The sequence below is a fragment of the Nyctereutes procyonoides genome, unplaced genomic scaffold (assembly GCF_905146905.1).
Source record: "Nyctereutes procyonoides isolate TBG_1078 unplaced genomic scaffold, NYPRO_anot_genome, whole genome shotgun sequence".
Classification (NCBI taxonomy): Eukaryota; Metazoa; Chordata; class Mammalia; order Carnivora; family Canidae; genus Nyctereutes; species Nyctereutes procyonoides.
The window spans coordinates 13,544,825-13,571,120 of NW_026575159.1; the positions used below are offsets into that span (position 1 = coordinate 13,544,825).

At 42.4% G+C, this 26,296-nt stretch overlaps 1 protein-coding gene across 1 annotated transcript; it reads left to right on the forward strand.

Moving 5' to 3' along the window:
• The first annotated feature begins 1,304 nt into the window (after window positions 1–1,304).
• On the forward strand, window positions 1,305–26,284 carry MAL2 (mal, T cell differentiation protein 2). Its single transcript, XM_055314354.1, has 4 exons — window positions 1,305–1,510; window positions 15,402–15,572; window positions 23,136–23,291; window positions 24,027–26,284. The coding sequence occupies exons 1-4, from the start codon at window positions 1,379–1,381 to the stop codon at window positions 24,096–24,098; spliced, it is 531 nt and encodes a 176-aa protein (XP_055170329.1). The 5' UTR covers window positions 1,305–1,378; the 3' UTR covers window positions 24,099–26,284.
• The last annotated feature ends 12 nt before the right edge of the window (window positions 26,285–26,296 follow it).

Below are 26,296 nucleotides of genomic sequence, written 5' to 3' on the forward strand. Positions count from 1 at the left end.
CTGCCTGTGTATGCTGGTGTGTGTACTTTTGTTTATATTCAGCTAATCTTTGAGAAGATTAACTCTCCTATCCTTTATCTCACAATACAAAATGTTGACCTTAAAATCAAAGATAAAATGGGGATAAATTGGGGCAGGGAATCTAAAGTATACATGGAATCCTTAAAAAAGAAAATCCATTTAAGTGTCTAAGAGACAATTCATAAGTTTCAGACAGGTAAAATCAATAATTAAAGTTTTATGCGGAAAATACAGCCTATGCAACATCATGTGTACACAAGAGCATGATAGGTGCATGTGTAAAAAATCTAAAAAAAAATAGCAGTCATCATATCAGCTACCTATTAAAGGGCGCTTTAATAGGTAGCTCTACCTATCAGCGCCTATTAAAGGGCGCTTACCATGAGCTAAGCTCTTTTCATGTTCTTGTAATCTGGGCAATCACAAGAGGTAAAGACCCTTGCCCCCATTTCACAGATGAGCACACCACTGGCACCCAAAGAAGCCAGTTAGCTGTCCAGCATCCCCCTTTCCTCCACCACCAATGGATGTTGACTCTCCTGGAGGGCATTATGCTGAGTGAAGTAAGTCAATCGGAGAAGGACAAACATTATATGGTCTCACTCATTTGGGGAATATAAAAAATAGTGACAGGGAATAAAGGGGAAAGGAGAAAAAATGAGTGGGAAATATCAGAAAGGGAGACAGAACATGAGAGACTCCTAACTCTGGGAAATGAACTAGGGGTGGTGGAAGGGAAGGAGGGCGGGGGGTGAGGGTGACTGGGTGATGGGCACTGAGGGGGCACTTGACGGGATGAGCACTGGGTGTTATTCTGTATGTTGGCAAATTGAACACCAATAAAAAGTAAATTAAAAAAAAAAGAAAGATAAAAAAAATCCCACTGGAGTCCCATTTAGGGCAGATCCACTCCACTTTTTAGGTGTGGCTGGTGACCTTGATTTTACCTTCTGAGTCACAACTTCAAGACCCGTCTTGTAGTTAAATTGAGGAAAGTGGGGTAGGGAGGTTGCGAGGCCCGGGCCGGGGGGGGGGGGACGAGGGCAGCGGGGAGAGACCAGGTTGAAACGAAGACGAGGGACAGGAGAGACCGAGCGAGGGCGCGGCGCCGCGGGGAGGACCGCGCCAGGTGGCCGCCGCACCTGCGCCGGGACCCTGCGGCCGCGGCTCGCGCACCTGGGCCCACGTGACGGGGCGGGGCCCCGCGAGGCCACGCCCCCTCCCCGCGGCGCGCTCGGACCCCGCGGACCCGGGCGGCGGCGGCGGCGGCGGCGGCGGCGGCGGCGGCGGGAACCCGGTGGCGGAGGCGGGCGGAGGGAGGGCGGCGGCGGCGGAGACGCAGAGCGGCAGCGGCAGCATGTCGGCCGGCGGAGCGCCAGTCCCGCCGCCCCCGAACCCCGCCGTGTCCTTCCCGGCGCCCCGGATCACCCTGCCCGCCGGCCCGGACATCCTGCGGACCTACTCGGGGGCCTTCGTCTGCCTGGAGATTGTAAGTGGGGCGGCCCCGGTGCCCCGCGCGCCCGCCGCATCCTTGTCCCCCGCTCCGCCCCCCCCCCCCGCGCGCTCCAGCTCCCTTCCCTTCCACGTGGCCTGCACCTGCGCCGCCCCGGGGTCCTGCCCTCCGCGGGCCCCCGCCCGGGCCCACCGCCTGGCACCTGTTACGCTGCACCTGCTCCCCCGCTGGCCACGGAGACCGCCCCGAGGGAGCGATCAGGCGGCCCGGCGGGGCCCAGGATCGGGGACTTCGGGGAGGGGAGGGTGTTGGGCTTGGGGCGCGGCCGGAGCCCCCCGGCGGCTTGGCTAGAGCTGGAGCAGGCGCTCTCGGCCTCGCCTGTTGCTAACCTGCCATCTTGTTGGGTGGTGCAGAGGTGTAGCCAGCCGGTGACTGAGTGACCTGGAGGCTGCCTCGCTGAGAAAAGACGGGGGGGCGGGGGGGAGGTAGCAGGAAGAGGAGGCGGGCTTAAGACCTAGGCCTACCCCCCCCTCCTTTGCCATTATTAGCGCCCTTAGAGTTGGAGAGGGGAGCAGGGTTTAGGAGGCAGAGCAGGGAAAAAGGTCAAGTCTGAACCGTGCCCTTGGCAGGTTCTAATCAAGTGGGCGTGACAGTGGTGGAGGAAAGGGAGAAACGTGGTTGTCAAGTTCCTCGCTGCCTGCCTTTGCACCTTCTGGCTTCCTAGTGGACCTGGGCAGCCCCACGCCTTCTCAGCACACTCCGTTGGGCCCAGGTGACGGTGAGGTTACCTGGCCTAGCCTGCAACCTTATCGGGCTAGAGATTTAAACTTTCTAAAGGCAATTTTATAGAGTTGGGAGTTTTTGGACCAGGGGAAATGTGCAAACATAAATTGGGCAACCCAAGGTTGCGTCAGGCCCTGAGAACGGCGGATCCAGAGTGCAACGATAGCAAGTGCTTGCCCTTCCTGCAGGCTGATGTTGTTTGGTCCCGTGTGGAGTTGCCGTCTCTTTTCCCTAACCTGCTCCTTTGAGTTTGCATAACCTGGATTTGGTAGCTTCAGTTTCACTTTTGTGCTCGTGGGGCTGGAACGCCTTGCGAGCATTGGTTTTCTTGCCCTATTATGCTAAGGTGGCTAAGGCGTGCTAGGTTAAGTTTAGCTCAGATTTGAATCTGAAAAAGGAGACAAGTGAGTTACAGGCTACGACATCAGTAATCGGATCGTGACTGCGAGGCTGGAAGAGGCTGCTTTGAGTCTGAGCCCAGTTCAGAAGCATCTGAACGCTTGGGATGAGGTACAGGCATCCATGTGAGAAGAGTAGGGAGAGGATGGCACTGGGCCCGGGCACTGTTGTGCGTGGGGGAGATGCGCCCAGAACAGTAGGATCTGGGGAGGAAGCTTGTATAAGTTCTGGGCTGCTTTAGTTCCATGTTCCTCTAACTCGGCTTGTTTGCATACCTCTTCTACAAGTTTTTGCCAAATCCACATTCCACCTGTACTAGAATTTACAGAATGTTCACTTCAATTCACTTCTAAACTTTAGTACCCACTTCAAGCCTCATTCTAAGCAATAATACCGTGAATCCTCAAATTTGATATACTGGGTATATTTTTCTAATATTTACTCAACTACCTATTTATATATTTACTTATATGTATGTGTCTATGTAAAGAGATGTAAGGGTACATGTGTGTGTCTATGACACGTATATACGAAGAAGGCTCATCCGTGTGCCATCAAATCAAATACTGTCTCAGGGACCATCCGTGGTCTTGTCACACTTTTGGAAACGCTGCCTAATTCTAAGGGAGAAAGTGGGAGTGCTTCATTCTACTCTGTTTCCTCTCCCCTGCCCCCATATCTCTATCTGGCCCAGGAGTTAGTTCTCAACTCTGCTGTACTTAATTACTTGGGCAGCTTTTAAAAATACGGTGACTGGCCCAGACTAATTAAATCAGGATCTCCTGGGGGAGGGGGGCGGGTGCCCAGAGTCAGCCAGTTTCTTCTAAAAGCTCCCTAGAGCTTCTAGTGTACAGTCATGGCTGGGAAGCACCAAGAGCGGCCTTTATCAGGGCTCTGTGGACAAGACAGCCCTCACGCAAATATGAATTTTCTCCCTGTGTGAGAGCTTTCCCCCTTCCCTATTCTAGTAGGGACCCAGGCTCACAGAATTATCCAGCCTTTCCTCCTATTTCTTCATGTCATAGGGCTTCTCACTCCAGAAACATGTCTCAGACCCTTACCTACATAGAATAGCATCACTTCCAAAAGCCATGTTGGTTTACTCTTCATTTTTTTTTATGCCAAACATATGTAATAAGTTAAAATCTAGGCCTCCCTTACCTCTTTTACTTGGCTATCATCCTTGTTTCTCCTCAGCCCACCCCTTCAAAAATAAAAGAACCAAAATCATCCAATGAAGCTGGTGACCTCAGAGAAACAACAGACCTCATTGGAGCTGAACTATAAACTCATGCTTGGTTCTTACCCTCCCACACGGCTTAAAGATACTGGATTATACGCCATAAGAGAGCAGAGATCAAGGCTGCATTGGTACCTCTCTATCTAATACACCCATATGAGCTACGTAAACACATTGGATGTATCTTTGGTCCCAGCTTTTTAAATTTCCCTCCAGCTTTCTGGTTCCTTTAACATGTTCCATCTCCCATGGCTCCTCTTTACAAATTCCTCAGCCTGTGGGTTAAATGTGATGGTTTGGCAGGAGCAGTTCTAAACTCTAGGTAACCCCCTACTGGGGGCCCAATTATTTTAGCTTTTTCCAGTGTTTCTGGATATCCCCCTACTCTTTTTCAATTTTGACCTTCTCTTCAAATCCGTTTGTCTTGGTGATTTCTCTATTTATGTCTTGTTGCCATCTAAGACTTGCCATGTGAAAACAGCATCTGGCAAGATGGACTGGGCTATCCATAGTTGACTAAGCTAATGAAGCCATGATTCTGGAGTTCACTTCTCAGACTAACCAGAAACTTGCTCAGAAAATTCAGTTTCGGGATGCCTGGGTGGCTCAGTGGTTGAACATCTGCCTTCTGTTCAGGTTGTGATCCCAGAGTTCTGGGATCGAGTCCCACATCATGCTCTCCCTGCAGGGAGCCTGCTTCTCCCTCTGCCTATGTCTCTGCCACTCTCTGTGTGTCTCTCATGAATAAATAAATAAAATCTTTTTTTAAAAGAAAGAAAATTTGTTATCCGGAGGGTGCTATACTTACTGTGGTGAGCACTGAGTAATATATAGAATTGTCGAGTCACTATGCCTTACACTTAAAACTAATACAATGTTATATGTCAACTCTACTTCAAGATAAATTTTACATAAAGAATTCAACCTCAGTCCCCCTTATTATACCCATATATAATCTCTCAAGTACAAGCCATTTGGTGAGAGGTAATTTGAAAGATGCAAATAGTGCCTCCTTAACAGCACCAGGTAAGGCAATTTATAGCACTGGCTCCATAGATGGAGAATATTGCAACCACACATGCATGGTATGGCTTCTTGAGATAGGTTTGTTCCACTCTTAGATATGTAGGTTGTCAGCCCCTCTGTTTTTTGCACCAAGCTATGCTTGCCTGAAGTGTTAAATACTGTTACGTTTGCAATGCAAAGCCTTGTAGTTTAGGAGAGAAAACATCACCTTCGAAGTCACTTTCAAATTCTCTCAGGGTTTCCTAAATTCATGTTTTCTAAGTCATTTGTCAGGCATTTATTGATTATCTATTGTGTGCAAGGTACTCTTCCAGGAAAAAAAAAAAAAAGATGTTTAGACCCTTCCTCACCTGAAAGAACATATAACCTAGTTGAGATGGTATGCATCTTAAATAACTACCATTCAAGAAGAAAGTTGCAAGTATGGAAAGTGAACTACAGATAAAGTGTTTTCCATATGGGTCTGTTCATAAGAAAATGACATCAGAGCATCTGTACTATTGGGCTGAATAAGATATTTCGGGTCCCTGTCCTCAGCTTATCCTGTATAATGCACAAGAAAGATCAGGTGTAACAGTATTAAACAAATAAAAGGATAAAAGGCAATATATTTGAATTCAGTGTGTTTCACGGTTTCAATAAACTGTCCATGTTCCCCAAGGCATTCACTAGTGTTTTTCTTTATGAAAGATATTATAGTACTTTTATTCATATGCTTCAACCTAAGTGTTGCAGATGTCCCAATAATTTTCATTTATTCAACAAATAATTAAGAATCTGCTATGCGTCAGGCCTTATTTTATATCCTGGAAGTAGAATGATTAACATAGCCCCTACCCTTAAAAGAAATTCCTATATTGTGAAGTATAAAAGTCAAGAAAGAATTACAGTGCTGTGCTTGAATTGATAAAATAAGTTCATGAAAAGTACTATTTAAAAACAAGGTAGAGGGACACCTCAGTGCCTCATTCAGTTAAGCATCTGACTTTGGCTCAGGTCATGATCTCAGGGTCCTGGAATTGAGCCCTGCTTTGGGCCCCCTGCTAAGCAGGGAGTCTGCTTGTCCCTCTACCCCTCCCTCTGCTCATGCTCTCTCACTCTCTCTCTCTGTCAAATGAATAAATAAAATCTTAAGGAAAAAGAAGAAAGAAAAACAGGATAGAGCATGTCTGGCCACTGAGGAGTCCAGGACAGACAGCTTGAATGGAATGGTGACATTTGAGCTTAGTCTGAAATGATGAGTAGGCATTCAATAGACAGAAAAGGTGGGGAAGAAAATTCTAGGTAGAAACAAGGACATGGGTAAACCCTAAAGAAGAGAAGGACCATGAAATGAAGGTTCTAGCAATTGTTAGTTTGTTTTGATTTTTTACATGACCTGTGGGAAGTGGACAGAAGAAGGAGAAAGATCAGGTGGCAGGGCTTGAGTTGTGATGTGCTGAAAATGGTAGGTCAAGGCACAGGATGGGTTGCTGCTGAATGACAGGGGCAAACGTGATCATACTTGTGTTTTAGAGATCTTTGGGTCGTGGGGTTTGGTTATAAAACAGATTTAAGGCAGAGAGATCAGCTAAGGGGCTTGTTTCAGTGGTTTGAGTGGGGGATAATGACAACTTGATAAATGAAAGAAGTAGAGAAGAAGAGAGTCAGGCCTGACGTTTAGAAGGTCAACCAGGTATGTAAAGTTTGGCATGTCCTGAAAGGATACTAGACCAAACTTAACTCTAAGGTGTAACTCAGAGGAATTATGCCAGAAAAACAAATGTTAATGAGAGGATGATGGGGAGGGAGGGGTTCTGGAACAGGTGCATGCAGTCCTGTAGAGCAATCTATGGAAGGGATCTCAGGTTATTTTCAACCCAAAGATTTGACATTAGATGAATGTATAAATGGTCAGATGTATAGAGTCTCCTTTTCTTGCCCAGAATATAGATTTGAGTTGCACACTGACATTGTGTGTTTGCAGTGGTGAAGAGGGGCTCTTCATGGATGTGTTTGACCTCTTGAAAGGGGTTTTATTCTATAACTAAGATTTTCCCTTTACCTCTGGGTTAAAAACCTCCAGCCATGTGTAAAGAGTCCTTAAAGCTTAATAAGAAAAAATAAACTGATGCCTCTATGCAGGATTATTTTCAGCAATCGTTTGCCCTGACTGGCAGCCCTGTATGAAACGTGAAGAATGGCAGTATGGAAAACTTTAAATCAGGTTCCTGGAAAGTTTGACCTTGAGCTCTAAAGGAAAAGCTCAAGGAGAGGAGATTTGTTTTGCAGAACCACATAGAAATGTTCTAGTTGGTAGTAGGAGTCCTGACCATGGCATATTTGCATTGATGTGTCTGAATAGGAAAGAATTTGTAACAACAAAGGACAGGAACCAGACTGGTGTGCACAGTATCCTGCACGTGTGATGCCTAACAGATGCTCTTGGATCTGCAGGACAAACTGTACCTTGAGTGAAAATATTCTAGAGAAACTAGAGTGGAGAAGGGAAGTTTGGGAGTAGATTGGATCTGCAGGACAAACTGTACCATGAATGAAAATATTCTGGAGAAACTGGAGTGGAGAAGGGTAGTTTGGGAGTAGATGTCCTGAGCAACTTTTAAAATGTCATGATTCCTTTCCAGGAATCTGCAGTCTGATCTGAATTTCCTATGTCCTCTTTTGTATGACAAGGGATCACATCCTTTTCCAGTCACCATATATGATACTCTTAACTTTTGTATAATAGCTTCCAGAAGGAGGGAGGTAAAAAGGAAGAAAAGAAGCAATGATTTTTAGGGTTCCTGCTGATGTCCAGGCATGGATCTGCATCATCTGCACTAGTTAGATGATAACTAGTTACCCACAAACATGAAAAGAGAATTTTTTAAAAAATCAAGGGCAATTACAAGTAAGAATAAAAAAGGGGTCAGAACATATTTCTCCCCCATATAAGATGTGCTTCCCATTTTGGGGTTAGCATCGGCTATTTAAGAAACCGGGATGGAAGTTTGGATGAAGACGGGGAAAAAAACTGTAGTACCAAATTCTTTATAGCATCCTCAGACATATTTTTTGAACTTTCAAATGTAAATCTAAAAAGCAAAACTTCTTTTGCATTAGTATGTTTTGTACAGAGGCCTGTTCTATATCTGTTATTTCTCATTGCTTCTCACTTGTCTGGTTTTCCTTTCTCTGTTTTAAAACAAACAAAAAACACCTAACCAGCTTGTACCTCTAATTCAGAACTGCATCAGGGCTAGTCCAGGACCAGGACCAGTTTGGATGGAAGTCCGCATAGTGAGAGGACAGATGGGGACTGATGGAGGAAGCAGGAGGGGGTCGGGTAAGGCACAAGATAAACACTGCCCTAGTCAAAAGTTCCAGCAGCAGTTGCAGTAGAATCCATGAATTGAACAAATCTGGGACCCGAAGAAGATTGAAAATGGGGTGTCATGAGCTAGACTGGCAAAAGCTGCCAACTTCCTCAGAGCTTTCCATCCCTGCCTCCTGAGATTTGTAGTAGGTGGTGGTTGCTGCCAATAATAACTTAAAAATTGAGAAGTACATGTTCCTGCTTCACTAGTCTTCATGCCTATTTTTGAACACCCACCATGTACTAGGGGATGAGCTAGGCCCCAGACAGCAGTGTGTTCTGAGCATCTTCAGCTGTACTTCTGGAGCATTTTCTTTTAGAGTCATTCTTTACACACCCTGGTTGGTTTTCGTTCATTTCAAGAAGGCACTTGAACATCTTTTGTAGAAAGCTTATCTTGGGTTCTGAGCATGCAGAGATGTTTAAGGCAATGCTGCTAACTCTGAACTTGCAATCCAGTGGGGAAACCAGCCATCTGAATCTATAACTTCCAACCAATAGTAGTAAGTGCTACAAAAGATATAGACATCAGAAGCACCAAGGGATGGCGTCCATCCAGGGAAGTCTTTCTGGAAGATATGCTGCCAGAGTTTAAGTTATCCAGAGAAAATTTTGGTGGCATCATGATAGGCAGAGCATGGACCAGTGTGATGGACTCATGTGCAGGGGACAAGGAGCAAGAGGCTAGAGTGCCAGGATTGGGCAGCTGGAAAAGTAGCAGTGTTGGGAGGAAGGTGAGCTTGGAGAAGCGACATCAGGACATCAGTGTTCTTGATACTGTTACCACTTGACTACAGTCAGAGGGTGAATGAATTCACACATTTATGGGCTGCCTTACAAGCACATGGATCAGTTGTATCTTGACCATAGTATGTTCCCAGTTAAAACCAAAATTTTGGAATACAGGTTGTGTATAAAGAGCTGATTATAGGTAGTCTATTCATTAGATGGTAGTCTAAACACATTAAAAATTCTTCAACCATGTTGTTTCATTTACGGGTGCCCCATAAACCAGCATTTATTAAAATAGGAGAGGTCACCAAGAAGATGAGGTATTTTGAACTTTTGGAGGGGCACCAACTGGTCTGTGGTTCCAATGAAAGTTGTGTCCTCACAATAGATACGATTTCAGGAAATCAGTCTCCGACCTCCACCAAGCCAGTCCACAGCAAAAGGATAGATACCCTGCTCCAGACTGAACATTAACTTTTGAGGGAGGCACGACAGCATAATATCAAGAGAGTAGGCTTACATTTATTGACTATAACTTAGGGCAAGTTATTAATGGCTGTGTTTTCAACTTATCTTTCAAATGGGAATAATAATAGTAATTACCTCTCAGTGTTTGCGTGGATTAAATTGGTAAAATGAAATCCATAGAGCAGTTCTTGGAGCATAAGCATTAGATAAGTGCTAGCTAATATTTCTATTATCTTCATCAGCTTCAACCTCCTACTTGAACTAACTCTATAAACCAGATTAAGAGACATTTTTTTCCCTCTAGGCTTATTGGTTGGTTCATTTTCTCACTGTTACAGTGAGGAAGTGCTCAATCTATAAATAGCAGGAAAATCTGAAAGAACGGGTTATATGTTATATACAGGAAGTTCTAAATAATGAAATGTTTCTCCTTAGGGATAGTCTAACCAGTCCCTCATATCTTCAGATTCACTTACCATTGCCCCTTCTCATTCCAAACTTTGACTAAAAAATAGGTCAGAGTAGGAACTGGACTATTTACTTAGTGCATTAATAAGACTATACTAAGATGAAGGTGTCAGATTGGTTTGAAAGTTGTTAGCTAAGATGTTGGAGGGCAACATTTGGCTCCCTGCTCTGCGGGGAGTCTGCTTCTCCCTCTGCCTCTGCCTTCCCCTTACTCATTTTCTCTGTCTCTCTTTCTGTCTCTCAAACAAATAAATAAAATCTTCTTTAAAAAAAAAAAAGATGTTGGAGGGCATATTTCAAAGCCTGCAAGTAGGAAACAAGTGACTTTTGGGAAAGAAAAAAAAAAGGGTATTTGCAAAACGAATCCTTTAGAGACATAAGACCATCCAAATAGGAGACAAGTTGAGAAATCAGTCGTCCACGCAGCTAGCATCACAAGAGTTGCTTCTGGCTCAATACCATGTTTTCCCGCGGGGTTACGGGTTCTCACCAGTCCACAGTTTCTAGTGAAAACACATTTCAAGTCCAACTTGGAAGGTTCGGTGCAGTGTGACATGTAGATGAAAACTTCCACGACTTTCTTATGGGAAGGCTTCAATCAAGTCACACCCTTGTGGGCCGCAGAAGCCAAGTGAAAGCGATAAACATATGGTAAGCCACAGAGGAGATGTGTGGTTTTAGGAATGGGTAGCAATTAAATAACTGCAGCTCAGCACATAGTTGAGCGCTCGCGGTGTCTCTCAGGTACATCACCTGAATCTGAGCTCAGAGGCTAAGGGGGAACTGAGTCACCGCAGAAGGCTGATACCTACGCCTAGGGGATGTTTGCCTTTGCACCATACCTGGAAGTCTGGTCATCTTTTTGTTAGAGCTTGAGGCGTGGAGTCCTAAGTCCCAACTTACCAGTTCCTGAAAGAAATGTCAAAATGTGATACATTGGGGAGTTTTATATGTAATTATTGGGCCTTTTAGGACACTAGAGGGTGATGGAAGGCAGTGATAGACAAGAGGTCAGAATGTGGAGTCAGAGCCAAGAGGAGAAAACGTGGGCAGACATGGCATTCCACTCTCACAGTGTGTGTACTGTGCAGTTGCTACGATACTTTATCAACTGTTCTCTCAGATTTTAACCATGTTTATGCTCCGCTTTTCACCTAAAAACAAGGCTCCCTCCAGAGTCACCTGCGCTAAACTGGGATGCTAATAATTAAGTATGGCTGGTAAGCGTCCTCAGCTTAGTAATGCCAAGAATTAGATGAAATAAATATATGAACGTTAAGGAGAACTTAATGAAGTGTTATTAAAAGATCAGGTTTTTTAAAATTTACTTGTTTGACAGAGAGTGAGTGAGAGCATAAGCGGGGGAGGGGCAGAGGGAGACGGAGAAGCAGGCTCCCCACTGAGCAGGGAGCCCACCTCCAGCTCCTGCTCAATCCCAGGACCCTGAGATCATGACTGATGCCGAAGGTAGACACTTAACCAAAAGATCAGTTTCTAAAGTTGGAGCCAGGTTGGGAAGCTCAGGGAGAAAAGGTAGGTTTTGGCCAAGGCAAATCCAGAAGCAAGGAAGAAAGAACTGTGTCAAAGCCCCAGTGGCCTGTACACCAAGGTGACAGTCTTGCAGTGAGGAAGGCGGGCCTTGCTTCTGTTCTCTGACCCTCCTGTATCTACCAAAGCTTCCCTGCTGAGCTGGACTCCGGTCTGGATTTCACAGACTCAGGGAGCCAGGGATTGGGGTGGGGTGGGGCACTCCTACGCCTTCCTCCCCTACCTGCCCCCTTCCCACACAACACACACACACCACAGATGAGGAAGGGAATCTGTTCTTTTCATATAAGCATTTTGTTTCCTTTCCAAGGCTTTGAGGTGTTGGAAGGGCTGTAATTTTGAGTATGACAAGAATGGTTCATTTATACTGTTTCACATCAGCATCTGCTGTCAGAGCCCTGGTCTGCCCTGAAAGCCTGCTTGAAAACCTGCCTCCCCTGCCTCCCCTGCCTCCCCTGCCTCCCCTGCCTCCCCTGCCTCCCCTGCTTCCCCTGCCTCCCTCGCCTCTCTCTCTCGATGCCTCCCATTATATTTCTTCTCTCCACTCCCAGCCTCTTGGAGCACACTGTGTGGAGCTCTTTTTATAGCACTCACCACAATCTGCTCCTGAATCAGATTTGATGGTGTCTATTTCTCCCTAATCTAGAGCTCCTGGAGACAGAACCTCACCTTTTTTTTTTTTCCTTTCTTTTTTTCTCTTGAGTATTCTTCTACAGTGCCTGGCAATAGATTTGAGGCCAACCAGTTTGAGGTCCAGTCGGGGTTTATTAAATGTTCTCCTTAATTCGAGAGGATCATATAACCCTTCTTCAGAGGGTCAATTTATCATAATCCTTACATCATATAATTATGCTTTTCTATCTCAGTCAGCTTGCCCCTAATAAACATGGCCAGTTGATCTCTATTACCCTGTGTACTTGCACCTCAATTCTCAATAGGTGGCTCTTTAATTAATAGATATTTAATAGCAGCATATATTTCTTAAATAGCCTTTGGAGTAGTTAGTATAAGTTATTTGTAGTGGGTGAGTAAGAAAAGGTTACCAGGAAGATAATGGTGAGAAAGAAAGGAAAGATTTGAAGATCTTATCACCTTCAAATATTTAGTAAATAGTATGAAAGAGTAGAGCATCTTTTTACCGGGAACATTATTTCCTTCATAGCTACAATAAGGTTCTGGTTAAATTTTTAAGTGTGCATTAATATTCCATGACTTAGACTTATTTCATAAAACTTTCTGTGTTGTTAATTTTTTTTATTTGAAATTAGGACCTCAGCAACCACAATTATAAATTTATTGGATTGGTGCTATCGTTATCATACTCAAGTGACAATTTATTATGCTTTTAAAAATGTTTTTCAAAATGGCAATGAATTGTATGACTGGGCCCTTGTTTAGAAACTTGAATTAAAACTTGCAACTTTAACTTTTAGTGATTTGTGCAATTTGCAGTTTGGATATTATCTAGATACTTAAGAGGCAAGACACACATAATTATTGGTTTTTAATATGTAGAGTTCCAGCTGTTCTTGGAAACTTGGAGTTTATTTACTAAACAAATATTAGAGGGCCTCCTGCATGCCAGATGGATATGTTTCTATGATATGACCTCTGTGTGTGTGTGTGTGTGTGTGTGTGTGTGTGTGTGTGTGTATGATTGGGAAGGGGGATTGATTTCCACTTGCCTAGGCTTTTGGATCACCAATCTAGGGTAGTACCTGACTGATAGGAAGGGATCATTATGTCGATGGACAAATGGCTTGGCATGCAGAGGCCTGTCAGGCAGCTGGCTGCCAAGAAGGTCTCATAGTGCAGTTGGACGGGAAGCCAGGACATCCAGTTACAGTATTTCTCATTAGTGTAAAATATCCATATAGGGAGCTTGCCCAGGAGATAGGGAGGTACCTAAGCATGGAGTGGAACTCAGGAAAGACTTTTGGGGTGATGTACTCTTCAAGATGAGCTATGAACAGCAGTTTCTCAAATACACATGGGGAAGGAATGATATTCTGGGCCAGCATATGTCAGGCCTCTCAGATGTGAAAGCGCTTTGTCTTTGGACTATGGATTTTTTTTTTCTTGAATGTAAAATGTGAGAGGCTTAGTGGCAAAAGACAGGTTAGAGCATAAGGGACCTGGGATGCCATGCAAAGGCATGTGTAGCCTGTATCGCTTTAGTGGTAGCTTAGAGGAAGCTGCTGTGGTTAGCTTCATAAAACTGACCATCTCTACCCCGTAATCATTTCTCCTCCTGTGATCTCTCCCTCACTCCTAGTTGCCTAAGCCAGGAACCTGGGTTTCTTCCTTATCTGTTCTTTTGCTTATCTGATCAGTCACCTCCTGCCACCACGTCCACCTCTCATTTCTGTCTAATCTGCTCACTCCCCTCTGTGCTGCGTGCCTGAATCTGGGCTGTGCCCTGTGGCTGTCGCAGTCTCCTCCATGGTCCCTCAGGCCCACATCCTCTCTTCTCTAGCCCTGTGGCCCTGCAGCCAGAGAGAAGCTTCCGAATATGGATTGAATCACTCCAGTTCCTGCTCAGGGGTCCTGTGGCCTCCCACCGGCCTTGGGAGAAGTTCGCCTCTGCGGGTGGATCTGCAGGACCCTTGAGCTCAGCATCCAGCTCTCACCTCCGGCCATCCCCCGCATGGCACCTGCCGCTCCTGCTCCCGCTGTGCTGAACTCTGCCCTCAGCTCTACGAGGTCACCTCAGGGCTCCCCTTCTGCCCGCGGAAATACCTTCTCCTTGGGCTGCTACACTCTCCAGCTTTGTCCCTTGGGTGGCTGCCTCCAAGGAGTGTTTCCCGAGCTTTCAGCTCTGGATTTTAGAGCCCTCAATCTGTGAGCCTACGGTGCCCAGAATCTCCCCAATGGTGACATGTGTGAAGCAGCATTTTACTCACTTGCTTAATTGTCCATTTCCTGGGGCACCTGGGTGGCTCAGTTGGTTAAGCATCTGATTTCGGCTCAGGTCATCATCCCAGGGTCCTGAGATGAAGCACCGCCCTGGGCTCTGCACTCAGTACGGAGCCTGCTTGAGTTTCTCTGTCTCCCTCTGCCCCTGCCCCTGCCCCCAACTTACTCTCTCCAAATAAGTAGGTAAATAAATAAATAAATAAATAAATAAATAAATAAATATTTTTAAAAAATAAAACTTAAAAAAAAATGTCTCTTTCCTATAAGTGACTGAATTCTCTGGTGGCAGGGACCAAGTGTAGCTTGTTTACCACCTTATTCCTAGGACCTGGAACAGTGCCTAACAGGCAGTAGGGGTTTACTGAGTATTAGATCTGTGAATATTCAAAGTACCTATTCCCATGCTCAGCACATAGAAGAGTATCAATAAATCAGGTAGGTTTTGTTTACTACCATGTACAGCAGCTGCGGCTGTTATTCTACAGAGAGGTAATAATCCCACATGTACAAATAGGCCGTGATAAGGACGGGCACATGGCCATTAGAAGTGACAAGTTAGAAAGTTATGACTGATCTTTGCTGATAAACTCTCTGAGACATGGAGAGAGCAGAAGCCAGTGGTTTGAGTCAGAGCTCAAGGTAGGAGGCAGGGACCAAGCAAAGCTGAATTTGTATAAATGATTGACTGAAAAGGAAATTGTTAGGCAACAGGGGTCAGAGGAAACTATTTTTAGGTAATGAAAGAATTCTGTGTCTGTTCATGGGCTGAGGATGAGAGTCCAACACAAAAGCAGGTGCAGAGACAGGTGTGGACTGAGTCACCCGAGAGAGAAAGCACTGGTCTTGCCCCTGAGGGAAGCCGGTGGCCTACATCAGGAGAGAGGAAAGTGAATGGGGTGGCCGGGACATGTGCAGGGGTCTGGGGAGAAACCAGGGGTACGAGCATGTTCAGTTACTGCCAACACATGTGACATCTTTCTTCCTTCCCTCAGCTGTTTGGGGGACTTGTCTGGATTTTGGTCGCCTCCTCCAACGTTCCTCTACCTCTGCTACAAGGATGGGTCATGTTCGTGTCCGTGACAGCTTTCATCTTTTCCCTCCTTTTCCTGGGCGTGTTCCTCTCTGGCATGGTGACTCAGATTGATGCCAACTGGAACTTCCTGGTAAGGGATTTTTAAGTCTATTTCAGGAAAATGCAAGAAACGTATAAATATCTTCCTCTGTCCTGAAATGCCTGATCCCCTGTTCTATCTGTTGCCTCCAGTGAGAGAGAAAAGGTCTGACTGCCGGTCCACTGTGCAGCTGCTTGCTGGACAGCAGGATCCCAGTTTATGAAATTTCTGTCAATAGAGCTGAGCCATTTTTCCGTTACTCCTTTATGAGTTAGAAGACCTTTACTCAAAGACTCTTTAATTTCATGCAACAAATGAATTGCATTACAGTTATTGAACCATTGAAGAGGTGCCTTTGGGAGATGGATGCTGGGACAGGTATCCTGAAATTTTCCATTGATTTCTGCTTTAGATATTAAATACATACATTCTTTTCAGAAAACAAGCAGCTATATATTCTACTCTCTAAATATTTAGAAAAGGGGATAGTTTATTTTTAATTCCTGTCCTAAATCAGTAAGAATTGGTAATTTTAAAAAGTGAATTTATAATCAACATAATTTTAAAAATTATGACACCATTAAATTGGGTCATCTTACTTTCCCTTTTCCCATATCATATAGGGGGCCTCTTTCATGCTTATGCTTATTCAATCTCTGAGACTATTTCAAAATGGCCAGTGGAGCTGGAATTCCAATCTGTGGGAGACAAAGCTTTAATGAAATTCATGAAGAACCTCACCTAGGTTTCAGTCAGTTTGGTGGTTAGAAACTTAGATCAGGCCTTAAATCAGGCTTATTTAGTTATTTTCAGGTGTGGTAACATTATATTCACTAGCTTTAGGATGGATGTTAGGCTTATTAAAAAATGTTCTTAGTTACAGAGTGTAAAGAGAACCATCATCCCGAATGTTATCAGCAGTGCAGTCGAGTAGATGTGGCTGCCCATTAAACCAGCCTAGGGGCAGATGGTTAGTGTAAAGGAGGAAGTATGGTGCAAGGGCTATCATCTTGCACAGGCTTTGAAGTTAGGTCTGGTTTGCTTAATAACTGTGTAGCCTTGGCCAAAGTATTGAACCTCTATGACTTCCGATTTTTTTCTCTGTAAAATGGTAATTATAGTTCCTGCCTCATTAAATGCTGTTAAGGAATAATGAAATTAATGTATTCTAAAGTGCTTATCAGCTGTGTATCTGATTTATAGTAGATGGTCAATAATCATCATAATTCTGTAAGTATACCAAGGCTTGCAGTTTGAAATGTTGAAAGTCATTCTGTTGAGTCATTAAATTGTACACCTAAAACTAATATTACACTGTATGTTAATTAACTGGAATTTAAACAAAAACTTAAGGCAAAAAATTATTTCCATACACACACACACACAGAGGAAGTTCTGTTTCTTAGGTTCCTGATGCAGTGTGTTCCCACATTTTTGCCTTGCTTTCTCATAAATGATGAGAAAATGTTTCTAGTAATTAGTCAAGTGGGGAAGATCAGAAATCTCTATTTAAGTTACAGATGGATTGCTTAATCTCCTCTTTCTAAGTGCTTGGCTTTCCCGTAATCATATATGAATGAATCAGTCAATACCTAATGTTGTTGGTAAGCACCACCAAGCTCTGTAAATATTAAGTTCAAAGATGGTATTTGGCCAGCATGTACCAGTATAGCCTTTAGTTCTGGTTAATACATAGTCATTGCCCTAACCTACTATCTCTTCCCAAGTGCTATGCTCCCTGCCACCCTTGGTCTTCCTCTGGGACTTCCCTGGACTTCCTAGTAGCCTAGCAACTAAAGGGTTAGTACCTGGCAAAGTACTAAGTCTCTGGGGCCCTTGCACTGCCCAGCATCCCTTCTAATGGTTGATGCACATGCTATACCAATGTTTAAATATTTTTCCAACATCCCTCCTGTTTTTATTAGACATATGTTCATACCATCTTTCTTCCTTTTGTTTATATTGAGTCTAATTTTTGATATTGAGTACATCATTAATATCCTTATCAGTTTATTAGGTTTCCTAAATATGTGGTCTCCCTCTTCCATGTGTAATATTTGGTGTTCTGACAATAAAATATAAGAGTGTGCTTTTTTTTTTTTTTAATTAAACCACTTTATGAAAGGGGCAACCAGAATTGGAAAGACCTACCTGTCTGTTGCAGAGGTCACCAGCAGAGTTTATCCTGTGGTTCTTTAGCTGGGATAGTCCACTGTTACTGAGGGAGAAAGCGGTGGTAGCAACACAGCACACAGCAAGTGAGTGGTGTTCCCTGCATAGCCTTGTCATGGGGGGCACACTTTCATTTTATTTATTTATTTATTTTAATAAATTTATTTTTTATTGGTGTTCAACATATAGAATAACACCCAGTGCTCATCCCGTCAAGTGCCCACCTCAGTGCCCGTCACCCAGTCACCCCCACCTCCCGCCCACCTCCCCTTCCACCACCCCTAGTTTGTTTCCCAGAGTTAGGAGTCTTTCATGTTCTGTCTCCCTTTCTGATATTTCCCACTCATTTTTTCTCCTTTGGGGGGCACATTTTCAGAGGGCCAACTTATGCCCTCATGGAGTTGACTTAAACACTTGCCATATTTGAAAGGGCTCCTTTCTTTCTCCCCTTCTGAGATTTTTTCCACATAATTGGTCATTTCTGACCACTTAGTTGCTTTTGGTAGATTTTGTAATATATCTTGGGTACTCTCAGTAAGGAAAATTTTTTAGCCATGCATATTGTGGAATCGACCACAGATGGTAACCATTTTTAATTGCTGCATTCTGGAATTGTTAGACATTAACCACTCAAAAAATAATTGTTTCCCCTTGTGATAACAGTTTAATGTTACCTGTATGCATTGCATAAAGGAAGAAAGAATGCATTTATTTTCTGGGGTGCCTAGGTGGCTCAGTCTGTTGAGCATCTTGCCTTCAGCTCAGGTCACGATCCCAGGACCCTGGAATCGAGCCCTGCATTGGGCTCTTTGCTTAGCAGGGAACCTGCTTCTCCCTCTCCCTTCGCCCTTCCCCATGCTCATGCATGCTCTCTCTGTCAAATAAATAAATAAGATCTTTAAAAAAAAGAATTTATTTCTAAAAGTATTTGTTGTGAGATATTAACTAAAATATTCATAGCTTCGAGCTTTTGTTGATTATGGGGTTAATTCAACCCTGTGAATGAAATGTCTTCAGTTTTTTTTTTCCCCAAGGCTTTTTCTAGCTTTGGTGTAAGTGATGAAATAAAAATATAATGTGTAATATATATAATAACATATGAAATATTAAAAACTTGCCCTATTCTAATTTCAGGGAAGAAGCACGTTTTGATTTTGAGGTGGTTTTTTTGTTTTTTTGTTTTTGTTGTTTTTTTTGTAGAGAGGAAATACCATTTTGCCTAACTTTAAGTAAGAGATACCATAGTTATTTTCCATTTTTGGAGAGGTGGGGGGTGAATGAAAGATATATTTTAGAAAAATGAGAGCTACAAAAAAAAAATCCTGTACAATTAAACATATTTCACTTTCTTCCCCAAAGTAAGTGGCATACATTTGCCTATTTGGACTTCACTTAATACTGTAAATGTCCTGAGCTATGCTTTCTGTCCTGACATTCATTTACTTATTTGATCTTTATGACAATTCCTATTATTGTTCTCATTGTTGAGAAAGCTAAAACTTAGTGTGGCCATTGTCCCTTTTTCATGCTGCCATCGGGGAAACCAGGATCCCCCTATTTACAGCATAGCTTTTATTTTAAAACTAGTTCGTGAAAATTTGACCTGAAGAGTAAAGCATGGGCTTAAGATATGAACATGGGGGATAGTCATTTGTTGCTGAAAAAAAAAAAATCGAGCTATGCTTAAGATTGTTTACCAGAGCAAAAAGTGAAGACAAGAGCGGGGAACACTGGGCTATGTGAATATTAGGAAGTTTGGCAGAAGAGCAAGGGTATACAAATGAGACTCAGAAAGGGGATGGGGCCATCTGCTGATGGGGAAGTGCCAAGGACTTAGGACAGGTGGTTCACAAAGGGGGGTCCCTGACCTGCGGCAGCCACATCACCTGGCAGCTTGTTACACATGCAGATTTTCGGGTCCCACTCAGACACACTGAGTCAGAGACTCAGAAGGTGGGACACAGGTAGTCTGTGTTGTAACAAGCTTTTCAGATGGTTCTGAGGCATGTTTACCTTTGAGAACCACTGGTTTTGGATGAACAATCTGTGCTGTCCAAAATGATGAGCAAAAATTTGTGGAAGCCCTTCTCACGCTCATTCCCCATGTAGCAGGCATTGGAATAAAACGTCCAGGATGGGGGATCCCTGGGTGGTGCAGCGGTTTGGCACCTGTCTTTGGCCCAGGGCACGATCCTGGAGACCCGGGATCGAATCCCACGTCGGGCTCCCGATGTATGGAGCCTGCTTCTCCCTCTGCCTATGTCTCTGCCTCTCTCTCTCTCTCTCTCTCTCTCTCTCTCTCTCTGTGTGTGTGACTATCATTAATAAAAAAAAATTAAAAAAAAAAAAAAACGTCCAGGATGGCCAAATATAAATGTGGGTGTGGCTCTCTGGTGGTGGGAAATCTGGACTGAGCACCTAATATATACCTGGTGCTATAGTAGGCCCTAGAAATACAGTAGTAAATAAGACAGGCTTGTAGTGGCTCTCAAAGAGTTTGTTGTAGTAGACAGTGTCAGTAAAGAAATAATGACACAGAGGCGCCTGGGTGGCTCAGCCGGTTAAGTGTCTGCCTTCAGCTCGGGTCATGATCTTGGGATGGAGCTCCATGTCAGGCTCCCTGCTCTGCAGGAGTCTGCTTCTCCCTCTCCATTTCCCTCTGCCCTCCCTCTCCACTCATCTTCTCTCTCTCTTTCAAATAAATACATAAAATCTTAAAAAAAAATAATTACACAATTGATGCATTAATCAAAATGATGTTAATGGTCAAGCAGGGAGTGTTCAGGGTACTAAAAGAGCATATCTGTCATCTCAGGTCCACTGGGAAACAGACTGTAAGATGAATTTAAAAGTGCAAGAGGTTTTCAGATGCCTGGGTAGCTCAGACAGTTAAGCATCTGACTCTTGATTTCCACTCAGGTCAGGATCTCAGGGTCATGAGATCGAGCCCTAAGTCGGGCTTCATGCTGAACTTAGAGTGTGCTTAAGATTCTCTCCCTTTCCCTCTGCCCCTCCCCCCTGCTCATGCTCTTTCTCTCTAAAAAAGAAAAGAAAATAAAAAAGTGCAAGAGATTTTTTTTTTTTTTGAGGGAGAAGGGAAGAGATAATACCCATAAAAGAAATGGGGAAGGAAATCGGGTAAAACAGAAAAGTCTTAGTGTGGGATGCAGATTGACAGTCCTGGCCAAATTAACGATAAGCTCAAGAGCACAGTCTTTGCCTTAAGAGTCTTATAGTGGCTAAAAGTGGCCAGGCACCAGTATCCCCACTGTACCATCACTAGCTGGAGACTGCCAGGAGGAATGTTGCCTTGGTTGAAACATAGCAGTAGATCCCCAACCCACTGAAGCCAAAGTCATCAGCTAAGTACACTCCTCAAAGCTGAATGCCAGGTTCTTTCTTAAAGGGGAATGTGTGCAGTACATAATTATGGATGCTACAAGGCCCAGGAGCTGTTTTACAAAGACCTGTAAGTTTCCACTTCAGGTTGCCTACCTGACTCTAGAAGTCCAGGAGCCTGCATAATGGTTTTCTCTCACCAGTATTGCCATGAATTCAGTTCTTTTACACCAACACCTTAGGATACATGTGGCCCTAGGATAATATGGACAGATGGGTAGCATGGCCAAAGTCAGAGTTAGGAATATAAGAAGTTTATTGGATGACAACACCCATAAAAGATGAAGGAAAAGGATTGGATAGGGAAGCCTTCACCATGGATCAGTTCCAATACTACTGAAAAGGAGGAAGAAGTCAAAATTAGCAGGAATAGAAAGTTGGTGGTGGGTGGGGGGAGGGGCAAGTGATAATTGGTTGTGGGAAGAGTCTTTCCAGCCACACCATACTGCGTATAAGGAACATCAGCCTTGAGGTATAGAGTATTTCCTGGCACCAAAATAAGGTTGAAGTAGCTGATGCTCAGAGGGATGGGAAGGTGGCATGAGCCAAGGCTGGTGAAGAAGGTGAGGACCTCATTATACCAAGAGTTGCAGGCCATGTCATCAGACTTTTCTTGCCCTTTCTAAGGTAACATGAGCCACTTTTGAGAGTCCACCTCAGTAATTTAGATGAGCACCTAATGATCTTAAATATATTTTTCTTTCAATCTTTATTACTAATTGAGATCCAGGTCTGTTACTTGTAATTCCTAAAAGTCGTAACATTTGGACTTTGACCTTCATCAATTAACGTTTGTTGCATAGCTACACCTATTTAAGCATTTCTGCTATAGATTAGACACGTGATCAGTGCGTGACATTGTTCTTAAATCTTTTGATTCATATTGGTGAGTCAGCTTTTATAAGTTAGAAATGTTAAGTACAACATATTTTTAGTATTTACCTTTGGAATTCCCACTCCTGGTGAGTTAACTTTTCCTTGCTATTCTAGGCAGAGTAAGAATAATTCCTATGGACAGTTTTGCTGAACGGGCCTTTACAAAAGCAGCGTGCTGTTCTTTCTCTGTAATGTTGCCGTATCAATAACAAACAGTCTGATAGAGGAAAGAAAGCGGACTTTGGAATCAGCCCTATGTGGGTTTGAGTTCTTTCAAAAGGTTATGTTTATATAGCTTTAAAACAGTCAAAGAAAGAAAGAAAGAAAGAAAGAAAGAAAGAAAGAAAGAAAGAAAGAAAGAAAGAAAGAAAGAAAGAAAAGAAAGAAAGAAAGAAAGAAAGAAAGAAAGAAAGAAAGAAAGAAAGAAAGAAGTAAAGAAGTCACTTGTTTGTAAAATGGAAATAATAAATGGTGGTTGTAAGGATAAATGATAATGGATGTAACGTACCAGGTATCTGGCAGCTGTTGACAAATATACACACAGCGATGTGTTGATAGACATCTGTTCATGTAAGACAATGTGAAATCCAGTAGAGTTATGCCTCACAATGCCAGCAACATATGAAATCACCTTATGACAATTGACTTTTGAGAGTCCTATACATTTTGTCAAAGTATATGATATATAATTTGTGTTTCTGGAATATCAGGAGATATGTTATTGAATTCTATGATGTTATAGGTCTCCCGCATTTTTCAGTGTATGGGGTGATAGTCTTTGGATGAAAATAAAATTGCTTGGAAATAAAAGGCCTAATTATAAAATGTGTGTATGTATATTATCATATAGCTATATGATATACTGTAATACTATAATTATTATCAAATAACTATAACAAGGTTGTGAAATTATATATTTTATTATAAAATTCAGTATGTCAGTTTTGCCACGCTGCCGAGTATAGCAGAGTGTTGGTTGGTTTTCATTTGGATTCGAATAGTTTGACATGGCTCAGGAGCCAGAATAAATGGTGAGTATGGTTAAAGATTGTTTGATTAAAAGTTCTAACCTTCCTGAATTTAAACCTCATGAGCTGAAATAAGGAACGGAAGAAAAAAAAAAGTATACTTTTAATTGTAGGTGTCTTTTTCCCCCTCCTCTTTCAGGATTTTGTGTACCATTTTACAGTGTTTGTATTCTACTTTGGAGCCTTTCTACTGGAAGCAGCAGCCACATCCCTGCATGATCTTCATTGCAATACGACCATGGTGGTGCAGCCGCTCTTGGGCGATAACCAGTATAACATAAACGTAGCAGCCACAGTGAGTGTCGATGAGTCCAGGGTACCAGCACAGCCCCCTCCCCAGGTCTCCTAGAAACTCTAGGGGCAGCAATCATTTTCTCATAATAGCCATTAGCATTATATATATACTAGCTATTTATCTGTAGATAAACCTGAGGAGCTAAGTCCTGCTCTGACCCCTCCTATTGTGGACAAGGACCCTTGTCCTGATGTACACACAGTCGATGCTTAAGAAATCCTTGTCAAAAAGTAAGGACAGAAATTCAGGGTTGAGTGCAGATTTCAGGACTACCTCCCATGCCAATCTGTTGATTCATTTCTGCAGGTTTTCTTCTGAAGTTGCTTCCCATTGTCCCAGGAAGGATTTGATACATCCTCATTCTGATAGTTGCACTTTTCTTGGCTATGAAATCACTGTATGAATAGACACCGCATAATGAATTTTTGAATATTGTGTTGGGGGTTTCATAAATATTTAATAAGTGAGTCCAGCATGTGAACAAGTGTTCAATCTAAGGCTATCCACAAATGAGAAAATTATTAGAGGCCAGAATGTTTAAAAGAAGGGTTAATGATGCAAGGGGGTAAAACAGTAGTACAAATCATCAAAAAAGATGAATATAAACCATTCTCATAAATGATGAAGTACCTTTAGGTAGGTTGATAGGTATTCAGATAGTTGTTCCTTAGGGTGAGTGTTTTCTTAAAGTTGGTGGTATAAATCTGATGTGAGCTTTTGTTCCTTTTTTCTTAGATTTTTGCCTTTGTGACAACAGCTTGTTATGGTTGCAGTTTGGGTCTGGCTTTACGAAGATGGCGACCGTAACACTCCTTAGAAACTAACGGCCTGTGTTAGTTTCATTTGTCTACTTTATGTGTCTGATCAAATAGATGCCATTTTGTCCAGATAGAACAACATTCCAAAAGTAATTTGTTTAGTATACGGAGAAAATCAAAGTACAAGTTTTGGTTCATTTCATGGATGGTATTTTAATTGTATTATGATGTTAAACAGAGAAATGGCCTTTAATTTTACATTTGTCTCTTTTTTAAAGAAGATTTTCTTTTTATCCATAAAATATACAGATATTGCTCATAAAAAGGGGGTATTTCTTTTGTTTAGAGTCACCTAAACCTTAATTTTAATAGGTAACTAAAATTTCCTTAAAAAACAAAGAAACAAACCACGTTTTAAATAGCCTTCCCACTGCACTCTGTCTTTTAATGTAAGACAGAGATTGGCACCTTTTTTCTATAAAGGTCCAGTTGGTAAATATTTTAGGCTTTGTGGGCCATACAGTCTCTGTTGCAACAATTCAAATCTGCTGTTTTTTGTGAAAGCAGTCATAGGCAATACACAAATGAATGAGTGTGCCTGTGTCCCAATAAAACTTTATTCACAAAGACAGGAAGCAGGCTGGATTTGGCCTGTGGGCTGTAGATTATAGTTTGCCAACCTCTGGTATAAAACCTTAGTTACATGTTATGTATTTTATTGAACTGATCCTGAAAGGTATAAAACATAATATTTAGCCTCATTATGCAATAATCACATTGCCTTTGTGTTAATGGTCAAGTACTTACCCTTAAAGTGGTGGATAGTTTTTCAGACGAATTCAAGCAGAGTCTTGGGTACAGGAAAAAGTAATTTATGAAGTAAATCCTAGTTGCTTAATCAAACTAAGGGTCTCTTAACAACTAAGCAAACCTCTCATCTGGCATCCTTAAAATGAGATTCCCTGAGAAACCATTCACCACTACTGGAACTGGTATCTAGCTACTTAGTCTTACTTTGGATTTATTTATGCTTCAGAATATAGCTGTTTGTCCTGTGCATGAACCTATGAATAATTATGTGTGGATATGTGAGACTTTACCAAATAGAAGAGTTAACCTGTAACTTCTAATTATTTTACATTACTTCCTGAGTTAAATTTGGATAGAGTATTAAATAAAACTTAAAGCTGTAGCTTTTTTACGTGTTTTGATAATGGTCCCAACATCTGTGCTGTTTTACATTGGTATAAAATCAGTTTTAAAACAACAGTCATTATAAGAACTTGTCCCTGGCTGAATTGCACAGAAAATATTTTAATGCATCTGTTAGAGACCCTGGTTATGGAAAGGTGCCAAAAATGGCTTGAATAGGAGACCAAGTAAGAGTTAGGTCCCAGCTCCCACCACACTGTCCAAAGCAGGATACTTCTCTCCTACCCCAGAAGGGCTTCCTCTGGGAAAAGAGGGCTTTACCATTCAAAACCTTCAGCCCTTTGCTTTTTTGGCTGAATCGTCCCATAAGAGTGCCATGTATAAGTTGTGCTATTAGATTTCATGGAACACAGAACAATCCTGAATGAGTAACATGATCAATGCTCAGTGATCAGATGCTACTTATGTAATAATCCCCTAGAAGGAAGAATTTTATTAGAGTTTGCTTTGTGATATAAACTGTGTTTCAATATGTGACAAGAAGAAATCAGTCTACGACTTTATACTCATGTCCTATCTTTTCTATAATATCTGACTTCCTTGGTTTTTCTAGCTTCATACCACACACTTAAACCTGTATTATGAATTGTATATTACAAAGTCATAAATGTGCCATAAGGATATATAGTCTATTCGAGTTGGAATCATTCAAAGTTAGTCTGCTAGATTTAGTTGTGAGATTTTATTTTTGTTTCCAAAGTATAACAGGTCCATGCTTGGTGGCATTAAATTAAATGATTTCATGAAATGGCTTTAGTGGCACTTTTGTAAATGGATTGCTTCTAGATCATTAAGAACCAAGCCTAAAACTCATCTGACTGTGAATACTTATATTTGTAGATTAATCGTGTTCTGGGTTTGTGAATTGAGTGACAAAGCACTTGAACAAAAATTATGGCATTTGAGAATTTCTTTATATATGCTGTAGAAATGAGAGTGTTGGTTTTAAAATCTGGTAACTCCATGATGAAAAGAAATTTATTTTATAAGTGTTATGACTCTAATAAAGTATTCATTTGATAATCTTTTTTTGGT

Excerpts from the sequence above, each read along its gene's own strand:
- MAL2 (XM_055314354.1), top strand. The coding sequence starts at position 1,379 with ATGTCGGCCGGCGGAGCGCCAGTCCCGCCGCCCCCGAACCCCGCCGTG. Across the intron at positions 1,511-15,401 it reads CCTTCGTCTGCCTGGAGATT|CTGTTTGGGGGACTTGTCTG; the intron begins GTAAGTGGGGCG and ends TCCTTCCCTCAG. Across the intron at positions 15,573-23,135 it reads ATGCCAACTGGAACTTCCTG|GATTTTGTGTACCATTTTAC; the intron begins GTAAGGGATTTT and ends CTCCTCTTTCAG.